Below are 20,282 nucleotides of genomic sequence, written 5' to 3'. Positions count from 1 at the left end.
CTTTTGCCTTTAATGTAGAAAATTCTCTTTTAAATCTGCTCAAATAAAAATGTCAGGAAGGCCTAAAAGGAGAGGCAGAGATTCTCCACACAGAGGTTCTGCAGGACTAAGAGGTGGTCGGGCAGGACCATCTAGAGTAGCCATACTATACACGGGAGCATACAAAGGATGTAGTTAAGTGGCTGGCAAAGCCTTTCTCTTTTAGCCTCTTGCAGGCACAGAGTAGCCAGTTGTTTGCAACTGCTGCTAATGCGCACACTTCTTCTTCCTCCTCCTCCTCTTCTGCTATCCTACCCATAGCCCCGCAACTGCTAATGAGGAGGTAGCAGAATTATTTTATCACATGATTACTGACTTACTGCAGGAGTATTAACTTGGTCATGCACAAGTATTTGTTGTTTCAGGTATTGAGGATGAGGAAGATAGTACCAACATATAGGGAGTGGAGAGCCAGGGGTACAGGCCACTGCTATCCTCAGGGCTCAGCAGACAGCATTATTTGATTGACAGACCAAAAGACTCCTGGGTCAGATCAGTTATGCTACTTGAAAGTCTTGAAAGGTGCTCTTTGGGTTTTGGACCTTTATATGTAGACGAAAAGTCTCATAAATGTGTTATCCCTATTTTGGGGTGTAACTCTTTGTATACCCAAGCTGTATAAGAGAAATATCTTATTGAAATTACAACTTAGGGGGAGGGGGGATTTCATTTACTTTTTTCAGTTTCCCAAAAATTGTGGCATAAAATTTAGAACTTCAAAATGCTCACCATGGCTTTTACTAAATACGTTCGGTGTCTGTGTTGCAAAATAGAATCATTTTGGGGGTGTTTGTATTGTCCTGGCAATTTAGGGGATGAAGAATTCCAATAGGCAGTGAGAACATCAGGGTTGATGCATTTCAAATATACACTGTATATACACCTTTTTTGTAGAATTTATAATTTTCACACAGACTACATAGTATTCACGTATTTATTTTTGTGTGCCAAAGCAACGTAGCAGAATATATATTGGCCTAGACTTATAAAGAACGATTATTTATTTTATTTTTTTTTCCACAAAATTTCCACTCTTTTTTCCGTTGTATAGTAAAAAACTCAAAAGCAAATTCGTTAATACATACACCAAAAGAAAAGTTCTGTTTGTCTAAAAGAAAATCCAATAAAACTAATCAGGGTACAGTGTTGCATGGCCATGTCATTGTCAAAGTATCACAGCTTTAAAATTAGAAAAAAATGGCCTGGACAGGAAGGGGGCATAACATGCTGGTCCTAAGGTAGTATGGCTCCATTCACATATAGCAGTAGCATTTTGCACGTGGTTATTCACACGGAAAACCATGAGGTACTAAATCATGCAAATGTTAACATGCATGCGAATTGCACACGTCTGCAGCTATTACTATAGCCAGAACGTGCGGAATCCGCCCATAAAATTGCATTTGTACTATGTTGCGAGACCGCCACAATAGTCTGAACAATGCACATTGCAATGCATTGTTTTTTTTATTTTTAGCACAGTTCTGCATGTATTCGTATGGCCGAATATGCGTGGAAAACTGTTCATGTGTGAATGGAGCCTTAAGGAAGGTACTATGAACACACACACACTATTCTTCTTTTCTTTTCTTTTTTTTTTAGCAGAAGTACATAAAATAATAGCTATACATATTATATATTGTTGGGCTCCATCATGCTTACTGCCAGTCACTTCATATCTTATAACATTATTCCTACCAAGGGCTAAAATATATATAATTGTTTACCCATGCTATTCATTTTTTAATGATATGCAAGCCCTTCAAACCTCTATTCTATTGCTAAATTTGCTAAACTCTTTTTGTTTTAGAAAATATTTTAACTGTACTCCATGTATTATTTTGTTTCTAGGGTCTGATACGTGCTGTGAAGGAACTGGATTATGAAGTCTGTCTGGGTCGATATACTCTAATTGTAACTGCGACAGATAGGTGTCCCATTGTACTACGCAGCCTGACTTCCACTACCACGGTATGCATGAAAGGGGTTGTGTAGGAAAATAATAAAAAACAAACTAGGTGAATGATATGGGTTAACAGTATGCCAAAGATACATGTGTGCCATCAGCTTTGTAAAGTTGTGACCTCTTCACCCTCCTGTCCCAAACTCAGATTTCCTTACTCCTTTGCCTAAAACCAAATACAGCGGTACCTTGGTTCACGAACGCCTCTGTTCACAAACAATTTGGATCAAAATTCTGCCTCCGTTCGCGAACTCTGCCTCGGGTGATGAACACGACCGCGGCCATCTTCCCCGCTCTGACACATGGTCGTGGCTTCCTGTACTCGAGATTGTGGTCGCAGACAGGGCTGTGGACACTTACTGTGAAGCTTTTTTGTGTGCTTTGTAGCACAGTACTGTACAGTATTACTGTATTCAATCCAGCATGGCTCCCAAGAAAGTGCAGAGCAAGCATGGTGGGAAAAAGAAAGCGCAGAGCATTAATGAAGGTGACAAGAATGTGCAGAGTGTTAATGAAGGTGACAAGGATGTGCAGAGCGTTATTGAAGGTGACAAGAATAGTGTTCACTCTCTTCATACTGTACTCTTCTGTGCTTTGTTTCATATTTTTGTGGTTAAATGTTTTTTTTTTTTAAATATGGTTCAGAACGGATTAACCTGATTTGCATTGAACCCTATGGGAAAATGTGTTTCGGTTCGCGACCATTTCAGTTCGCGACCAGAATTGTGGAACCAATTAAGTTCGTGAACCGAGGTACCACTGTACTATATCACAAGAAAAATTTGTATAATGAAATTCATAGAAGGGCTGTTACTCATATTTTTAGCTCTGTGTCCATTGCCCAGATAGACAATGGGGAGGCCACAGGAAGACATTGTGGTCTATGGAGTGGCTCTCACACAGGGAAGCAGGATACTCAAGTATAGACATCTAAATCTTGTTTTGTTCCAAATGGATATTCGTATGAATTTTGTTAAATTCGGACATTCGAATGCTTCCGAATTTCTAAATTTGAATGAGTCCGAATGCAAACGGATCTAAATGTTCCTCAAAACGACATGTGACTGTTCTCTGGCCAATCAGAAGGGTTTCTTTTGGCTGTTGGGGGGTTGCATTGCAGGCACGGTTCGCACAGATCCGAAATCCAAATAACGAACAGAATCAAATTTCAGATCGGAAAAATGAAAGCAATAAAAACCCAAATTGACCTGAAACAAAACTGTTCATTCTGTGTTTGGATCTCAACCAGTTTGCTTTAGAAGAATACATTTCAGGAAAAGTAGGAAAAGTATTTTTCCCATGCCTCCAATATATCTCCCCTTTCGTCCTTAAATTATTCAGACATTTTTTGATTTTGATTTTAGATAACATCGCAAACTAAAACTGTGTATTTAACCCATCACAACTTTGATGGTGATCCTTTATTTAAAACATTTTATTATTTTTGTAAGCTTTATGTTTTTATAGGTTTAATTATACATTTACCATTCAACCCATAGTGCTAATCTCCTTTGTGTTTGCTAGAATGCCAATGAAATAAATTACAACAGATGTCATGCAGGACATCACAGGACTCATGTATACTTTGCCTATACTTGTCAGCACCATCTAGGTGCACTAGTGCTGTGTAAACGGTATCTGCCAGGTGAAAGTTTTATAAAGAATCTTCAAGTGTGTTGTGCCCTTGATTTCAGTGCAGCTATTGGCCAATTCTAATAATCAATATTATTATAAAATTAGGGTCGCCAAGGACTGTAGAGAGTAAGCTTAAAGTATATTTAAATCGAATCATTTAAATCCCGTATAAGCTCTGTCTCAAACTTCTTTTCAATAATGTATCCAGATCAAACAAATATCGATTGCCCAGCAAAGTATTTCTTTATATTTTTGCCCAAAAACTTACAGTCATCATGTTTCTGAACAACTGGCTCCAACTCTCTCAGCTCTACTTCCCTGAACTTCCTGTCCAGTGCAAATTCATAAGGGACAGCGCAGTCTTCAGCAGCCATCCGTCTACTGGCTTGGTGAAGGGAGGAGGGGGAAAGGGGAAGCAGGGAGGAGGGGAATGTCTTGCCGTGCCTGGCTGTTTGTGGAGACACACAGCGCACACAAGGGTGGCTCCATAGGACCCTGCATGGGAAAAGAACCACCCTAAAACAGGATATCAGGACCAGTGCTCAGGAGACCAACTGATTCTGCAGGAAACTTTAGTATCACTTTAATGTAATTTCAAAAGTACATTTTTCAAATGTGCAGCTTTCTTTAAAGATTTTAATAAACCTGCAATCCTTACTTATTCAGGAACCTCCTGCTATAAGCTGACAATGCTCAATCCCTGTCTCCCAGTTGCTTTCCTGCTTTGTCGCTATGTGACACTCTCTCCCAATTGATACTACAAGCACCCATGCCAAGACATTGCACATACATGTTCCACCATTTCATATCATCAGGAAACCTGCCCTGAGCAATGATGTGCAGCAATGATGTGCAGCAATGATGTACAGCTGTAGTGCATGCAGGTAGCCAGGAAATGTTTGCAAAGAGAATGGAGGGCATCAGTAGCACTGAGGTGCAAGAAGGATGAAAATATGATGAAAGCAGTCTTTTCTAAAACAAAAAACATATCAGTTGTTTATGGTACACAATGCTTTAGCAAACTAAGTTTCAACCTTTATCATTATAATAAGATTTAAAATGCATGCATTTTTTTACAGGTGTTGGTCAATGTTAATGACATCAATGATAACTGGCCAACCTTTCCAAAATCATATGAGGGTCCTTTTGATATCACCGAAGGGCAGCCTGGTCCTAGAGTATCAACCTTTAAAGCTGAAGATAAAGATGCTGGTCTCAATGGCCAAGTAGAATACAGCATTGTAGGTGGTGATATCCTTGGTAAGTGTATATTTTTCTCGGAGATTGTCACAATAAAAAAGTGTAACACTGAAAAAATATATATATTTCTTTTTGAATAACTTTGCAATGCTTTGTATCTGAATCATAATTTTAGTGTCATTTTGAGCATGACAAATTATAGAATAAAATGTGTTCTTTTTATCTACAGTAACACAATTTTTTTTAACTAACACTGATCAAAGGAAAATAAATGTACTTTTTTTGTTTGGATTACATAAAAAATAAAATCATTTCACAAGACAATCACCAGAAGAAAGCCTTGCGTGTTCAAAAAAGAAACAATATTTTGTATTAATTTGTTATCCTGTATAATAGCAGAAATGTAAAAAATGCTCTAGGCCACACAGAGGTGAATAGGTTTGATAGCTGAAGTGGTTATGCTATTTTTAACATGTATCTAAACACAAAAACAAAAATTTATTATATTGCAGTTTAACAGTCATTAAATGTGGTCGCTGCATTAGTTTCCTTTTCTTAGTTTTTTTCCTTTTATTTTCCTCTGATGATCCTGCCAGTAACATACTTCCTGTCCCTGGGTAGCTACACTCACTCTTCCACTGTACATATGGAGTTAAAGGGTTATTAAACCCTCAGGTGTTGTTGCATATATCTACTGCTAGCAAGCAGTAGATATATGCAAAAACTTAAAAAAAAAAAAACCCTTTCAAACAGGTTAAAACTTACCTGTGTCTTAACCCCGCGCTCCCATCCAAAAATCTGAAAAATGCCGGCCGGCCGCAAAGGATCTTGGGGCGGGTGCATGCGCAGTTCAGGTTTTTGGCCGGGAGATGAGGAGAGACACAAGGTAAGTCTATGGACGGCGTGCACCCGCATGCAGACACCGCGGGACAGGAAGTGCCAGCAAGGACAGAGGAGTTGACGCTGGATCGGAGACCTGCAGCAGCGCTGGAGGGACAACTGAAAATTACAGGAAAGAAGAAGAAGATCGCATTAAGAGACATCATTTAAGGTGAATGTATATACTATAATAATTAACATTGGGGGGAGGGAAAACATTTTTATGCCTTAATGTCACTTTAACCATAAACAATTAACCATTATGTGGGAGGTATTGGAATTGGAAATAACTTTGTTTTTGCTTCCAGTTCATCTTACTAGAAGTGATTGTGCGGAACTAGCAGTGACAGCTAGCTCCGCCCAATAGTTTCCTATTGTCCGGCGGGTCTGCTGCTGTCAAAAAAAAGAAAATTCGGCTTTCAGCACGGCTCAGCCGAGCCGATGCATATGCGTTCGGCTCGACTGAGCCGCTCTGCCATGTTCGGGAGCTGTACCGGCTATAGTGAATAGCCCGCACAGCACCCCTTCGGTTCTACTGAACCGAAGAGGTCCTGGGGCCGAAGCTAGCCGAAGGATCGGCCGAAGCTACGGCTAGATCCTTCGGCAGCTTCGTGAATAGACCCCTTTCTGTGTGTGTGTGTGTGTGTGTGTGTGTGTGTGGTGCTAACATTTTGCTTTGCATTGCAAATTACTCTTTACAGCTAATTGATCTATTCATGATTGTGGCTCATGAAATTTCAGAAGCTAGAGGCATCATTTATTTATCATTTTGTGTTTTTTGTTTCACGGTTTGTACAGATCAGTGGTTGTGTATATTAGTAAAACCATTTATACAATTAAATGTATTGTAGCTTAACATATACCTTAACCCAAGAACACAAGTTCTATTTATTGCAGGCTACCAGTCCTTATGGCTTAGTTCACACCAGCGGTGCAATGTTTTATGCCACGATTTTGCAGCGGTTGTACCGCGATTGATGCTTTTTTTGTGGGGTTTTTTGGGGGCTTTTTTTTTTTTTGTGCCGGATAATTTGTACCGTCGCCGCCGTCGGTTTCCCCAGACTCCGCTATCCCCATGAGGAGCCCAGGGCAGCGGCTGACCTCTCCTCTGATCACTGGACCTGAATGTGATGTGTATTACATCACTTCCAGTGTCACTATTTACATTTTCCAGCTCTTAGAGCTAGGAGAAGAAGCTGGGGAAGCAGATCTCTGCTTCCTCAGCTTCTTTGGGGTCCCTAGGTGACAATATGTCTCCATAGAGAGGGCCTGTCACACCCTATCTGCTATTACATAGGGGGCTTGTTATCTCCCTATGTAATAGCAATAAGGTTAGTGTAAAAAAAAAAAGTGTTTAACAATAAAAAAGATGAAAGTAACATATAAGAAAAAAAAATGCAAATTTTTTTTTTTAAAGGCCATCGCACATACACATGCAAACACGCGTCGGTCCGCCTACATGCGAAAACAACAATTGTGCTACACATGTTACATATCGCCGTGAACGGAGAGCAATAATTTTAGAGCCATTAATCACTCTTAGCAATATACTGATGAATGGTAAAAGCGTTTAAAGTGTCCCCTATGGGAAATTTGGGGTATTTACGTTTTTGCGGCTTCATGGGCAAACACAATTTTAAGGCTTGACATGTTTGGTGTCTATTTACCCGACATAACCCAGTCTTTGATATTTTACCAAAAAATTGGGTAATGATAAAAAAAATTCTAACATAGTAAAGGGAAAAATGTTGGTATGTTGGTATAATGTTTCATTATATAATAGAAAATAAATACCCCAGTGGTGATTAAATACCACCAAAAGAAAGCTCTATCTGTCCCCAAAAATGGTATAAAATTAATTTCAGTACAGCATTGCATGATTTGCCTGTCCCTGTGTTCGGCTTTAACAATGTATACCATAGGCAAACATCAGACATGTAACTACACAACAGTGCTGTTTTGATAAATAGTAAAATGGGAACTAATGGTTTTGTTTTACCATAAAACAAGAAATATGAAATGATCATAGTTGTTCTCTTTATTCCGTGTTTGTGCAACCAGATTGTGTAACGTCAGTGTTAATAATCGCAAAAATATATTTTTTTAAAAATGTAACAAACACAGTTCTCTTACTGTAACATCTATTTCAGAGGAAACACTCAAACCTTCCTATGCAACCAACAATTGTACCTAATATTGTCACAGTAACAGGGTGTCCATAAATGCCCAGAGTGGAGTGCATTATGCATGATAATTCAGTGAGTCCTTGAGGTACATACAAGTACTTTGGGTACTGGTGTAATTCAATTGCAAAGGTTTTTCCTCATGATGAACTTGTAAGGCTCTACTCCTGGAGAGTGAGAAGCCTCCATGTCAAGCACTAGGGGTCTTATTTGGAAATAAAAGATCATTACATATCCACTTATACACATGAATATTTTCTGAGATGCAACCAGGAGCTTCTGGGCTGCACAATAAGTTAGTACCCCAAGCTAAGTCCTGCTCTGTCCAATGTCCTCAGTGGGCTGTCTGAGCCGGGGTGCCTGGGACTAATGTAATGACTTGTTTCCTTATGCTTTGTGTTGTGGAAAAATAATGTGTCCATTTTAGATACCAGTATGTGCTAGAGTCACCAAAATATCTTGCAAGCCTGTGTAATGAGCATTCATTGGGAACAATTGCAAATCTAAGGTAACTTCATTATCATCTGCTTATAAGCATATTGTCACTGTAATAATAATAGCATTTAGTCCAGGTACATTCAACTACAAATAATATAAGTACCTGAATATGGTGCTACATTCTGCAAAACTCTGAGGGAAGGGGCGGCACGCAGGGGCGGCACACTGTCACTTTGCAGAGTGCTGTCTGCGCATCTTACGGGGTAAGAGAGCACAGGAATGGCTTCACTGGTACACTACTACTATGTTATTGTCCAATCAGAAGGCTAGATGGGGGTTCTAGACCAAACTGTATTGTATAACTTTGGTAAAAAAATGAAGTCTCTGCTCTGTCCGGCAGTGGTACCTGGTACCCATTGGCATGTAACGCAGTTCACATACATGCATTTCCACGGTGCATTTTGCTGTTTACCTAGAGTTTTACTTTCAGTAAATGACTTTAATGTTTAATTAAGATGAGTTAGTTGAAAGACGCTCTTTTTTTTCTGCTGTCTATAAAAGGGGAGTTTGTAATATCATCGGTAGAAGGAGACTTGAGAGTTCGAAAGGACTATGAACTTGATCGAGAGAACATTGCTTTCTACAATATAACCATCATGGCAAAGGACAGGGGCAATCCTCCATTCAGCTCTACGGTAAAGTGGTTTCTACATAGTTACTTTATACTGCTAATTAGAAATGAATTGTAGTATTCCCAGTGTTTGTACATAGCAGAAGCTGCATTTCATGTGTTGTATTAAGTGCAGGTCTTGTCACCTTTCGAATGCTTTAAAAGCAGCTCATGCTCTGAAATTCCAGTTACCATAAAAATAAAGTCCACAGTTGCTTTTTTGAAAGGTATTTTTCTCTGTATTGCCTTTTATATATCTTCAGGAAATACTGAAATGGAAATAGAAATGTTTTTTCTTCCTTTATTTGCACAATGATAGCATCAGCATCAATGAATGCATCACATCAGTACATCCATGTACTAAGTGATATCTCTCCAAGCAGCAGAGATTAAGCTAGTCATGGTCACTTTTAGCGCAGAATAAATATTACTATTGTGTCTCTACTACCTTCGTAAAACAGGATTTATTGTTTATATTGCCAATAAAATGAACATTGCAAAATTACAGATGTGAAATGTTTGTGGAAGATCATGTTAGGTGTGTGAACAGGATTGGATGGATTAGAGCTAACTAATGTTAATCATCACTTGGGTCAGGAACACAGGCTGTTCCGGACTCTGAGGCCAGCGCAGGGACGGCCCCGTCATCGGCGTCTAGTTGCTAGGCGACGGGCGGCCGTTCCGCAGCGCTCCTCCTCTCCTCTCACAGGCAGTGTGACGCGACGGAGGAGGCCCGGCGGCGTCCCGTTGCTAGGAGACGTTCGGGTCGGGTCTCGTCTCCGGCTCCGCCCCCAACAATTGCCTCTGCCTATTTAAACTGAGGCTGAACACTTGCTCGACGTTCTAGCAAAATAGTACGTCGAGCAAGCTATTAGGAACCCTCAACTTGAGCAGAGACCCTGTGACCAGCCTCTGGAACCAGTGATCCATCGATCCAGCCTCCAGCTACCCCCAGCACCAAGAAACAGTTACACTTCCCCTGACTGGACTCTCACCAAACAGCAAGTATATCACTGCCATACTATATACAGGGGAAGTGTTGGTACTGCCACCTTGTGGGGAAGTCTCATATTGCATCCTCTCTGCTCTTCTGCTATCTGCTTCATGATTACTGCTTAGCCATAGTTGGTGTCACCTGCATGTAACTCATATTGGGCTTAGTGAAGATAACTGGCTCTCTCCTCAACCACTGCTGCACCATATACCCTGGACTGTTAATTCCTCAACCATATGAGAAAGACTAGTTCGGTCCTTAGTGAAGCAACTAAGGCATCGAACTACAAATCACAACACGGCCCCAATGCTATATAATTGAGGGTGTGACTATACAACACAAATCCAACTCAATACTCCCAGGATAAATGGTGTATGATGTGTAAGGGGTTCCGACTGCACTCACTGAATTAAAGTGTTACCGTGAACCTCCCTCCTGAACCATTTCCACTTACCTCCGCAGCTGAGATCCAACACTCGCCATCGGGCTCACAGGAATCGTTACAACTTGCTGCCAGGCAATCTATCAAGTTTCTATGACTTACAATTACCCTAATTCACCTTTGTATCATTGTTTGCTGTGCTGATTTTGATGAAGGCAACCAGTTAGCTGAAGCCTCTCTATACGCAGCAAACCAGTCTTGTTGCTGCCCCACTCACAATGACGTCATAACGCCTTTACTGTAATCTGTGCAGGACCATTTGATTGAATTCTAAGTCTATGTCCACTTCATCAGGATGGGATGTGGGTGCTCCTGGCACCCTCCCACTCTGCAGTTCTGAAGATTGGAGCATGGATTAAGGTAAGTATAAGTGGATCATAAAAAAAGAAGAAATTAAGAAATAATCTTTAGTGGCACAAGCGCACTATCTGTGGTGACAGAGTGCGTGGGGAAACTTGGACAGAGGGAAATGGACAAAGCTTGACGTGCTACTCCTGGTATGTCAGGTAGAGGTCACCTGCAAATTGGCACAAAACAAAAAAAGAGAAGGAGCACTGCAACCGGGTGCATTAACTGGGTAGAAAATGGTGAAACAATGTATAACAAAATTACACTCACAATTGTAGCACAGTATAAGATGCTCATCCAAGTTTAATGCACCAGGTTGCTGCACTCCTTCTCTGTTTTTGATAAGTGAATCATAGAAACTTTGTTTAAAAAAATAATTATAGATTGCTTGGGGACAGGTGGAGAGGTAAAAACTGTTTTCTTTTCCTAGTTCAACTTTAAGATTAAACAAATGTATTGGGTATATTTTTAAATTGTGCAAGGATGTTTTGGATCATTTTAATTCAAGGCACTACAAAACTGTAAGGCAGGATGTCAAAAGGCTTCTTTAGATGGCCTTAGAAGGGCAGATGTTTTCCAAGGATAGCAGCTCGGGAAATATCTGCCCATCCAAAAGCAAGTCTTCGGAGCATCAAAAGCCCACTAATGAGGCATGTGTGTAACTTTGCTCAGAGTGAAGAATTAGGCCTTGTTGTTGGACCCAGCACTTAGTATTATTGGGCCTTCTATGGCTGTCCTTATATTATCACAGTCAAACTACTTTACTTGCTTGCTTGGTGAGTCATATGTCCTTCCAGGAGTGGAGTAAATGCCCTTTATGTCCCTCTGTTAACGCACTTCTCTGTGCAGTACATTGTTCTATGGTGCTTTTATGGAGTGTTTTATACATTTCAGATAGCATTATTCCACATAGCTTAAATAGTTTAGCTATTAGATATTAGGTATTTTTTCAATGATGTTTGCTTCTACATGTGTTTTTTTTTGGGTGTTATTTTGTTGATAACTTTATATAATAATGAATCTGGGTTTGCTACATGTATGAATGTGGGCTGGGCAGTGAAGAATCCGCTTTTACCAGTTAAAGCACTTTACAAACTTTCATGAGAATCGCAGGCAACTACAGACACATGCAGTTGTATAGGTTTCAAAATCTGCAGCTAGTACCAAGTGAGTAAAGGGGAGTTTTATTGTTGTTAGTAGCACCCAAGTGGTAGAGCATTTAGTGTAGGAAGAGCGGGATCTCGTAAGGTACATTTGATTTATGGTATTTCTGATTTGTATTGCTAATTTGTCTTATTTGTTTTAAATCCATATTAGGCCATTGTGGAAGTGCGAGTGTTGGATATTAATGACAACGATCCCGTTCTCCTCAATCTTCCAGTAAATATAACCATCAGTGAAAACACACCAGTATTAACCCCCATCACCCGGATTCTTGCTAGTGATGCTGATGCTGGCCGTAATGCCCTTCTGACCTTTAATATAACAGGAGGGAATATTGAAAACTCTTTTTCCATCAATGAAAATGTAAGTCTACATCGATCTGATAAATAAGAGATTAAATATAGAGTGGCCTTTTTTGAAAGATGTTTCTATTTAGAGGTGAAATGGTAGTTATGGAATAATATTCACGATCAGATGTGTATGATCTAGTTAAACTAGATGGAATTAGCTTGTAAGCACTTCAAAAAATAATATACATCTTATTCATGTTCACATTTTCATTGGTAATAGACAGAATAACCATCTGACCTTCTCATCACTTAGACCTTAAGGGACATGGTATCTTGTGAAGCTGATTAGGTTTCCTAAATAACTTTTCTATGTTTCAGTATTACACTATGGCTATGTTTAACCGTGTTCAAGCTTATTTTTTTTAAATTTATTTCAATAGATTTTTATTGGCATATAAAAAAAGAGCAAAGCATAATGCCTCCACTACAGATGGTGGACTGGGAGGCACACATAATCCATAGCGTTATCAGGTGTTGAATAACAGATCATCAGAGTTATGATAACCATTACAGTGTGCATTAGGTGATATTGACATTCAACAGTTATAATCCACCATCCTGTAGGTGTGTGGGCCAATCCAATTGTACAGACCAGCACTAGCCAAGGGTTTAAAGAGGCAAAGTAGAGAGATAGAGGGGAAGGAACAGCGGAATAAAGGTAGAGAGGACTGTAGTACAGGCTGGGTTAAGGAAGATAAATAGAAAAACGAAAAAAAAGAAAGGGGGGGGGGGAATGGGGGCTGGGGTGTATCGTAGAGCATGCGTAAGCTAATTATTTCTAAATACTCATAGTTGATGGTTGGGGATAACAGATAATGAAGAAAAATATATTTCAGCATAGGCATTAGGACCTAGGCTAAGGATTGCTATATTATCCAAAGACATTCTAATAACTTTACTATAAATCCAGATTAAAGTGACACTAAACTCAGGAGTTAAATCTTAAAAATGCCTTCAAGTACCCTAACTATTAACAAAAATGTAAACTATTAACAAAAATGGAACCTATTTGTGGATCACTCAGCTGCAGATTATCTCTGAATTGTTGCCAACACTGTCCTTCCTTCTGGAGGGTGGCTACGATTGTTCCCTATGGTCCTCGTGGATAGACTATAACGTCAATATAAATTTAGTAAACTAAATGTGAGATTGTAGTCCATCACGGAAGTGAGCTTGGAGCGGTGGCTACTTTACAACACACACAGGGACCATGAGGAACAAAAGTAGCCACTCTTAAGAAGGAAGGTCGGTGTAAGCATGAATTCAGAGATGATTTCAGGATCTACAGCTGAGTGATACACAAATAGATTATTACATTTTTGCTAATAGTTAAGATACATGAATGTATTTTTAAGATTTACTGGTTATTCACAAAAGGGTACATAACTGAATTGGATAATTTTTCCAAATCAGTTATTTTATCCTAGATCGTTCACTTCTCCTGCCTTCTCCAAACGCGTCACTCTTTTGTGAACAACCATGTTAATTTCTGAGTTTAGTGTCACTTTAATTTGCCTCCTCTGAATGAATGGAAACAAGCGGGGAATGTCAATCATACAGTTATTTTTTACTTTACATTTTTTTGTCTGTGTTGTCTTTCTTTGACCTTTAGACTGGAATAGTTTATGTGAATCGTCTCCTGGACAGAGAGAAAATTTCAGAGTACAAGCTCACAGTAACTGTGAAGGATAATCCAGAAAATGCCCGGAATTCTAGAAAGGTAGCTTTGATCAAGATTGTAAATGTATATACTATGTTATGTTATCTGTACAGGCATTTGTGAAAAAGAAATAAAAAAAGGCAGGGTAACCTGCGTCTCTAACCCTACACGCATATAATAATGTGTCTTATTAGATGCATTTGCCTTATGACATGCTTTAGCTGTCAAACAGATCCAGTGTCCTCAGTGCACTCACTGAAAGAGAACAATATACAAATCAGGAGTTCTGGTATTACTTTGACTTTCCTGATCTGCATGCTTGTTCCAGGTTAGTGAAATATTGATACCAGAGGCAGCCAGGAAACTGGCATTTTATGAAGGAGGTGAGCAATAGCATTCTCCTTCTAATTCCCAGCACAAATTTCTTTTAAGAAAGCTAATCCCTCTTTTTCTATTTGAACATAGACTAATACGGTTTCTCTGTCCAGGACATTGACCTGTTGATTGTGACCATATCAGATGAGAATGACAATAGGCCAGTGTTCTCCCAAGGATCATATCAAGCGGAGATCATGGAGAACTCCCCAGCAGGTACTCTAGAACACCATTGCATCATATTGGTATACAATATATATTATTATGATTTTATATGGGATTACGTCTTTTTCTTTAAATGTTTGATAATCACAAATTGAATATTATATTACATGATGTGAAGGGTCTTTAAGTTCTGATCTGAACATACGGTTAAAATAATAAAGTTCTATATTACTGATTATCCTTTTACACACTGATTTTCTGTGATGTTTACTAAGTTTTTGTTACAAAACACAGAACAGAACAAAAGACTGTGGAGTATATTGTATATAATTCAGGCTGCTGCTACTTTTTTTTTCTGCTCATTTTAATCCTCTGTTACATAGTTACATAGTATTTGAGGTTGAATAAAGACATTAGTCCATCAAGTCCAACCTATTAGGATCTCATTCTAGGAGTACCCGTACCCCTGTATATTACGGTCCCTTAAGAAATCGTCCAAAAGTTTCTTGAACAATTCCACATTATTTGCTGAAATCACCGCCTGTGGCAGTGAGTTCCAGACCCTAACTGATCTTACTGTGAAGAACCCCCTTCGCCCCTTGTGCTGGAATTTTTTTTCCATCAATTTTAGGTGATGGCCTCTAGTTTTTGTAACGGAGTTAATTTTAAACAGTTTATCGCTAATGTTGCTACCACCATTAAACATTTTGTACATGGAAATCATATCCCCCCTTAATCTCCTCACCTCTAATGTGAACATTCTCTGTTGAAATCCTGAGTATTGCAATCATCTGCATCACATTTTTTATTAAAACATGCTTAATCAGAAGTGGTCAGGGGCACGGTTCCTCGGCACTGCTGTTTACCTCTCACCTTGAGGGTCTGTGGTGGGGCTTATCAGAATCTGGAAGCCCCCTTGAAGGTAATAAACACAAAGAGAACCTTCACTTTTCATATTTAGGAAGCTGTGTGAGAGAGAAACATACTGGTTTATCTTTCTCAGAAATTTACAGCTTCATGGTTTAAATGAGGATTAGGAGATATACATGTTTTGAGTTTCATTGTCTTATTCTTCTTTTGTTTTCAATTTTTTTTACTCATTTCTTTTCACCTATTTTTATTCTTCCATCTGTTTTGGGGGAGGCAGAGAACAGGGGGGAGGGTATTTATTTTATATGTGGGGATGTGGAGGGCCACAATGTTTACATTGCTTTATCTTAATATTGTTGTTGTTAATATTTATTTTTGTAACTTTATTCTGCCTTCAACATTTAAAAGTGTAATTTCATAAGATAATTTAAGAGGGTGGGTTTAGGGGCGGAGTTAAGGCCGAGGCAGGGTTGGGGTTAGGTGGGGCAACTGGTGGCGAGTAACTCTTAAGGCCTGGATAGTAGCTCAGGACTTGAAATTTTGAGCCCTGTCCTAAGCCCTTCCTTGGTTCCAACACTGCAGCCTCTGTCAGTGTCTTCTGCCTTCAACACCTTCAGGAGTGATGGATGCCTGTGTCCCACACCACGTGCCATCATTTCTTTCTCCAACCCCAACATCATAACCACACTCAACATTGATGTTGAGGTTTGCAGAAGGGAAAACACAGCATGTGGCAGGGGACATGGGCATCGACACTTGCTGAAGTGTCCAATGCTAGAAGACATTGACAGAGGCTGCGGCACTGAAACTGAAAGGGTAGGGGACACAGACCATCGGAGAGGTAAGTATAGGAGCTTTTCTTTTGCAGGGCACTCTCATCTGTGTGTGTAAGCTTACAGGGTTGTTTTAAAGGTTTTCCTTTTTTTTTACATTACAGGTATTTATATAGCGCCAACAATTTATGCATCACTTTACAGATTCACATCAGTCCCTGCCCTCAAGGAGCTTACAATCTAAGGTTCCTATCTCACATGCATACATACAGGGACAATTTAGGCAGGAGCCAATTAACATACCAGCGTGTTTTTGGAGTGTGGGAGGAAACCTGAGTACCCGGAGGAAACCAAAGCAAGCACAGGGAGAACATGCAAACTCCTTGCAGATAGTGACCTGGCTGGGATTCGAATCAGGGACCCCAGTGCTGCAAGGCAGAAGTGATAACCACTTTGCCACTGTGCTGTTATAATTAGATACTTATTGTATTTGTTATTTTAAACTGCTTTAATTTTTCTTTTTTTTCATTAGTTTGCTGGTATGTTACATAGTTACATAGTTACATAGTATTTGAGGTTGAATTGTTTGAATTTAAAGAGTGTACAGGTTTTTCTTTTTTAACTGCCACTCTGTAGTCTTAAAAAAAGGAAGTGAACTTTCGAAACATGTTGCCATCAGATATGGCTTCCTAGCAATAGGGACGGAAGTCCTCTTCACTATCTGAGGTGGAATATGAGGCAGCTAAATCTGTTGGTCTCTCCAGGAGCTGTTCAACTCTTATTGATAATCGTTTTAGAGAAAAAAATGGAAGGAGCAGGATGGATTTGATTTATAAAAGGAAAAATTCTAACAGAAACTGTGGTTTTCATTTGGGAAACTCCATTCGTTCCAAAATGGAATGTTGAGATCAAACTAAATTTCAAGTCTTTAATAGCATTGTCAAATGTTGTGACATGATTGTTCATATGAATGTTCATACAAAAATCCACCACAGGCATTTAGGTGTAGCTGTCTCTTTATTTAGACTGGTACAAAGGAGCTCTATAATTAATCTTAATACATTCGTCCTTAGTATTTAACTTTGATATTGTTTTACAGATTCATACAGAGTGTAGACAAACTAACCACTGTGTCTTTTCTTTCCTTCAGGAGTTTAGGACTATGAGGGTCTATTCAGTCTGCTAGGGCTGCAACAGCCTGAGCCATCACTAAACATGTGTCACTTGGCCTCATCTTGTCTCATTCATTTGCTGATGTTTGTCACAGAACGTTGTGCAATATGTTGGGAAAGGGGAAGGGGATCTGGGAGATGGTTATCATTAAAGTGATCAATAAATACATTTTACGTTTTCTGACTCTCCTGTTTGATCTAGGAACACCCATCATTGTCCTTAATGGGCCTATTCTAGCTATAGACAATGACATAGGAGTAAATGCTGTGGTGTCATATCGACTTCTCGGTTCCCAGATGGATTTGTTTATCATGAACAGCAGCACAGGTATGACTCACTTTAATTAAATAGCATTTGTATTATTTGGAGGGAATTAAAGTGGACCTTTACATTCAAAAATCAAATTCTACCAATGCATCCTTCTTTGTATCATGATAAATAATAACAAAGAAATGTCAGGTGAGAAATGCTGTGATTTTGAAATACTTACACTTGTAGAGCATTCACTCCCTGCTTTAAAAGGGCAAAATTACTTCAGTTTGCCAAAGCAATGCACACTGGGATTGCCTTGTCATTGAAATTATGATGATGTAGGTGCCAAACGCATTGCATCCTGGGAAGGTTACATCAGCATAGCAGTGCTGGGAAATCTCATTTTGAGATCTCAGGGAAAGGCATTTCCCTCCCTTGATATGATGTGCATTGGTCACAGGTCCTAGTCACATGTCTAGTCACATGTGCCAGAGTTTCAGGAAGTAAATGGGGAGCTAGTAATCTGCCCTTAGTAGATGTTTACTAATCTGCCCTTAGTAAACATGGTCACTGCCAGAAGACTAGGAAAGAAAATAGGAATAAGGTATGGTATATGGCTAAAGGTCAACCTTAACACCCCAATAACCTTAAATCCCCATTTCCCTAATTATATCTAATGCAGAAAATTATGTAAACTAAATAAAGCTTTATAATATGCTGTATAATAAAAAGTGTAAGTATAGCCACATTTGTTTTAGGATGGAGTGGGGACAGGTAAGAAGCAATGGAATTATGTTAAATAATGTGAGTTCTCACTGCTAAATCACTAACGCATTTTTATAAAATAGGAGAAACGAAAGCTGGTTCGATGTAGGCTGATAAGACCACCTAACACAATTCTTACAGATTCATAGGGTAGGTTTTGTATAAGGACCACATCATGGGGGAGGAAATGAAAGTGGGCATATAAGAATTAAACTATCCCTATTAGACAGATATTGTAATGAAGTAAATAAAAAGGGGAACAGATTTTTTTTTTACGGGAAATACAATCAATTACCTGGGCATTAATGGGGGAAGAGAAACCATTTATCCCCTTATCCTCCATTATTTCATCACCACAAGATTAAGGCCTAAAATAAAGTTTAATGTTAAAGTCCAATAGAAGTCTCACAACATTATATTCCTTTCTAGTCTGGTACCCTTACATGTTATAATATATGAATGATTTTTGCTAGGGGTCTTATACTCAGGTTGTTCATAAAAAGTCTGTATTGCTAAAGGATACATTTCATAGTACAGCTGGGCTTTACTATTTAACTATCAATTATATTAGATATAATAATGATTTTAAATGTGTGTAGTGCTCACCCCCGAAGGAGCCGCTGAATGCCCGGTTCATTGTCTTGGGTATGATCTTCAGCTGCCCACCCCTTAGCATTAACCGCCCTTCTTCTAGTGCTCACAATAGCTGATGTCCACTGCAGTAGTATAATGCAGAATAACCTTTTATTGAACATCTTTACAGGAGGAGAGAGGGTATAGGTTTTCTAAGCTTCCAGGGTGTAACAGACATAGGCTCCAGACTCACCGGACATGGTTGGCATATCAGTGTAGATCCACTTGGGAGGCATTTGGAGTAGCAGATGAGCAAGGATAAATATAGATCCTCAACAAGACATCGGCCATACTCTTGAAGCCCTTTGAGTTCCAGGATACTTCATGAGCCATCATTGGTCCTGGGTCTCTTCCTCTCCAGCAACACAGACCTCCTCCGTGTTGGAGGCCTAGGAAAAGAATTCCCTCACACCGGCCTATGCCCACCCCAGGCCTTGGGCCTAGCCTGGGGGGCAGGCTGAACAGCACCCAGCTCTAATCCATGGCTGGTCCCAGCTAGTCTGAGCACATGGCAAATCACTCCATTATATGTACCCTATCCCAGCATGCACCACTGGTTGAGAGAAACCCAGTGATTGGCTGTTGTACTGTACACACACTATAGCATTTCTTATTGGCTGTCCCACAATATGACAAAGTCATACTCTGCCCAGGGGTATACAGTCAATGCCAGACACCTGGAATTAACCAGATAACTGCCAATATAATCCAGCCAGGCTGACTACAGCCCTGGCTATCACTAAATGTCTAGTAGCCACCTCACAGAAGGTGATGGGGGCTACATGTGTAATTCTTTTGCATATGCCTATTTGATTTTGCCAATGCCATTAATCAGAGTATTGTCTTTTAGGTGTTGTGGCTGTGAAATCAGGCAGAATTATAGACAGGGAAGCGTCCTCTGTTCCTGTGCTGAATCTAACACTCGTGGCAGAAGATATTGGGAAGTTAAATAGCACAGCCTCACTTGTCTTAACAATACTGGATGCTAATGACAACAGACCTGTCTTTAGCCCACAGAGTGTTAGTGTGCGCCTTAGGGAAAATAGTCTTCCAGGTAAGTTACTCTGTTAGCCACTTATCACAGATGGCTCATTTTTGTCATTTACATAGCTAAATGTGGCCAAAAATGAGAGATATTGTTGTACACTGCAGTGGATCATACCACAGTTGCTTTGTTGTGGCCCACAATCTCACTGGGATCACAATCTCAATCTAAATTTTTGTCTTATTTTTCGTCATCTTAGCTGATCTGAGGCAGATTTGAAGAGAAATACTGGCTGTGCTAGTAATTTGTAGTAGGGGGTTTTACGG

General features: G+C 39.6%; 1 protein-coding gene across 1 annotated transcript in view; it reads left to right on the top strand.

Annotated features, from left to right (window-relative positions):
• The window catches only part of CDH23 (cadherin related 23), a 782,513-nt gene that overhangs the window by 709,808 nt on the left and 52,423 nt on the right, over positions 1 to 20,282 (top strand). The window contains exons 40-47 of the mRNA XM_018553073.1: positions 1,891 to 2,010; positions 4,717 to 4,897; positions 8,899 to 9,032; positions 12,109 to 12,318; positions 13,918 to 14,025; positions 14,454 to 14,556; positions 17,523 to 17,648; positions 19,822 to 20,025. Of these exons, the coding sequence (XP_018408575.1) occupies positions 1,891 to 2,010; positions 4,717 to 4,897; positions 8,899 to 9,032; positions 12,109 to 12,318; positions 13,918 to 14,025; positions 14,454 to 14,556; positions 17,523 to 17,648; positions 19,822 to 20,025 (1,186 nt within the window). The remainder of the gene's footprint in view (positions 1 to 1,890; positions 2,011 to 4,716; positions 4,898 to 8,898; positions 9,033 to 12,108; positions 12,319 to 13,917; positions 14,026 to 14,453; positions 14,557 to 17,522; positions 17,649 to 19,821; positions 20,026 to 20,282) is intronic.

Source organism: Nanorana parkeri, unplaced genomic scaffold (assembly GCF_000935625.1).
Source record: "Nanorana parkeri isolate BGI_ZX_2015 unplaced genomic scaffold, ASM93562v1 scaffold108, whole genome shotgun sequence".
In the NCBI taxonomy this organism is placed as follows: domain Eukaryota; kingdom Metazoa; phylum Chordata; class Amphibia; order Anura; family Dicroglossidae; genus Nanorana; species Nanorana parkeri.
This window is presented reverse-complemented; position numbering and strand designations above follow the sequence as displayed.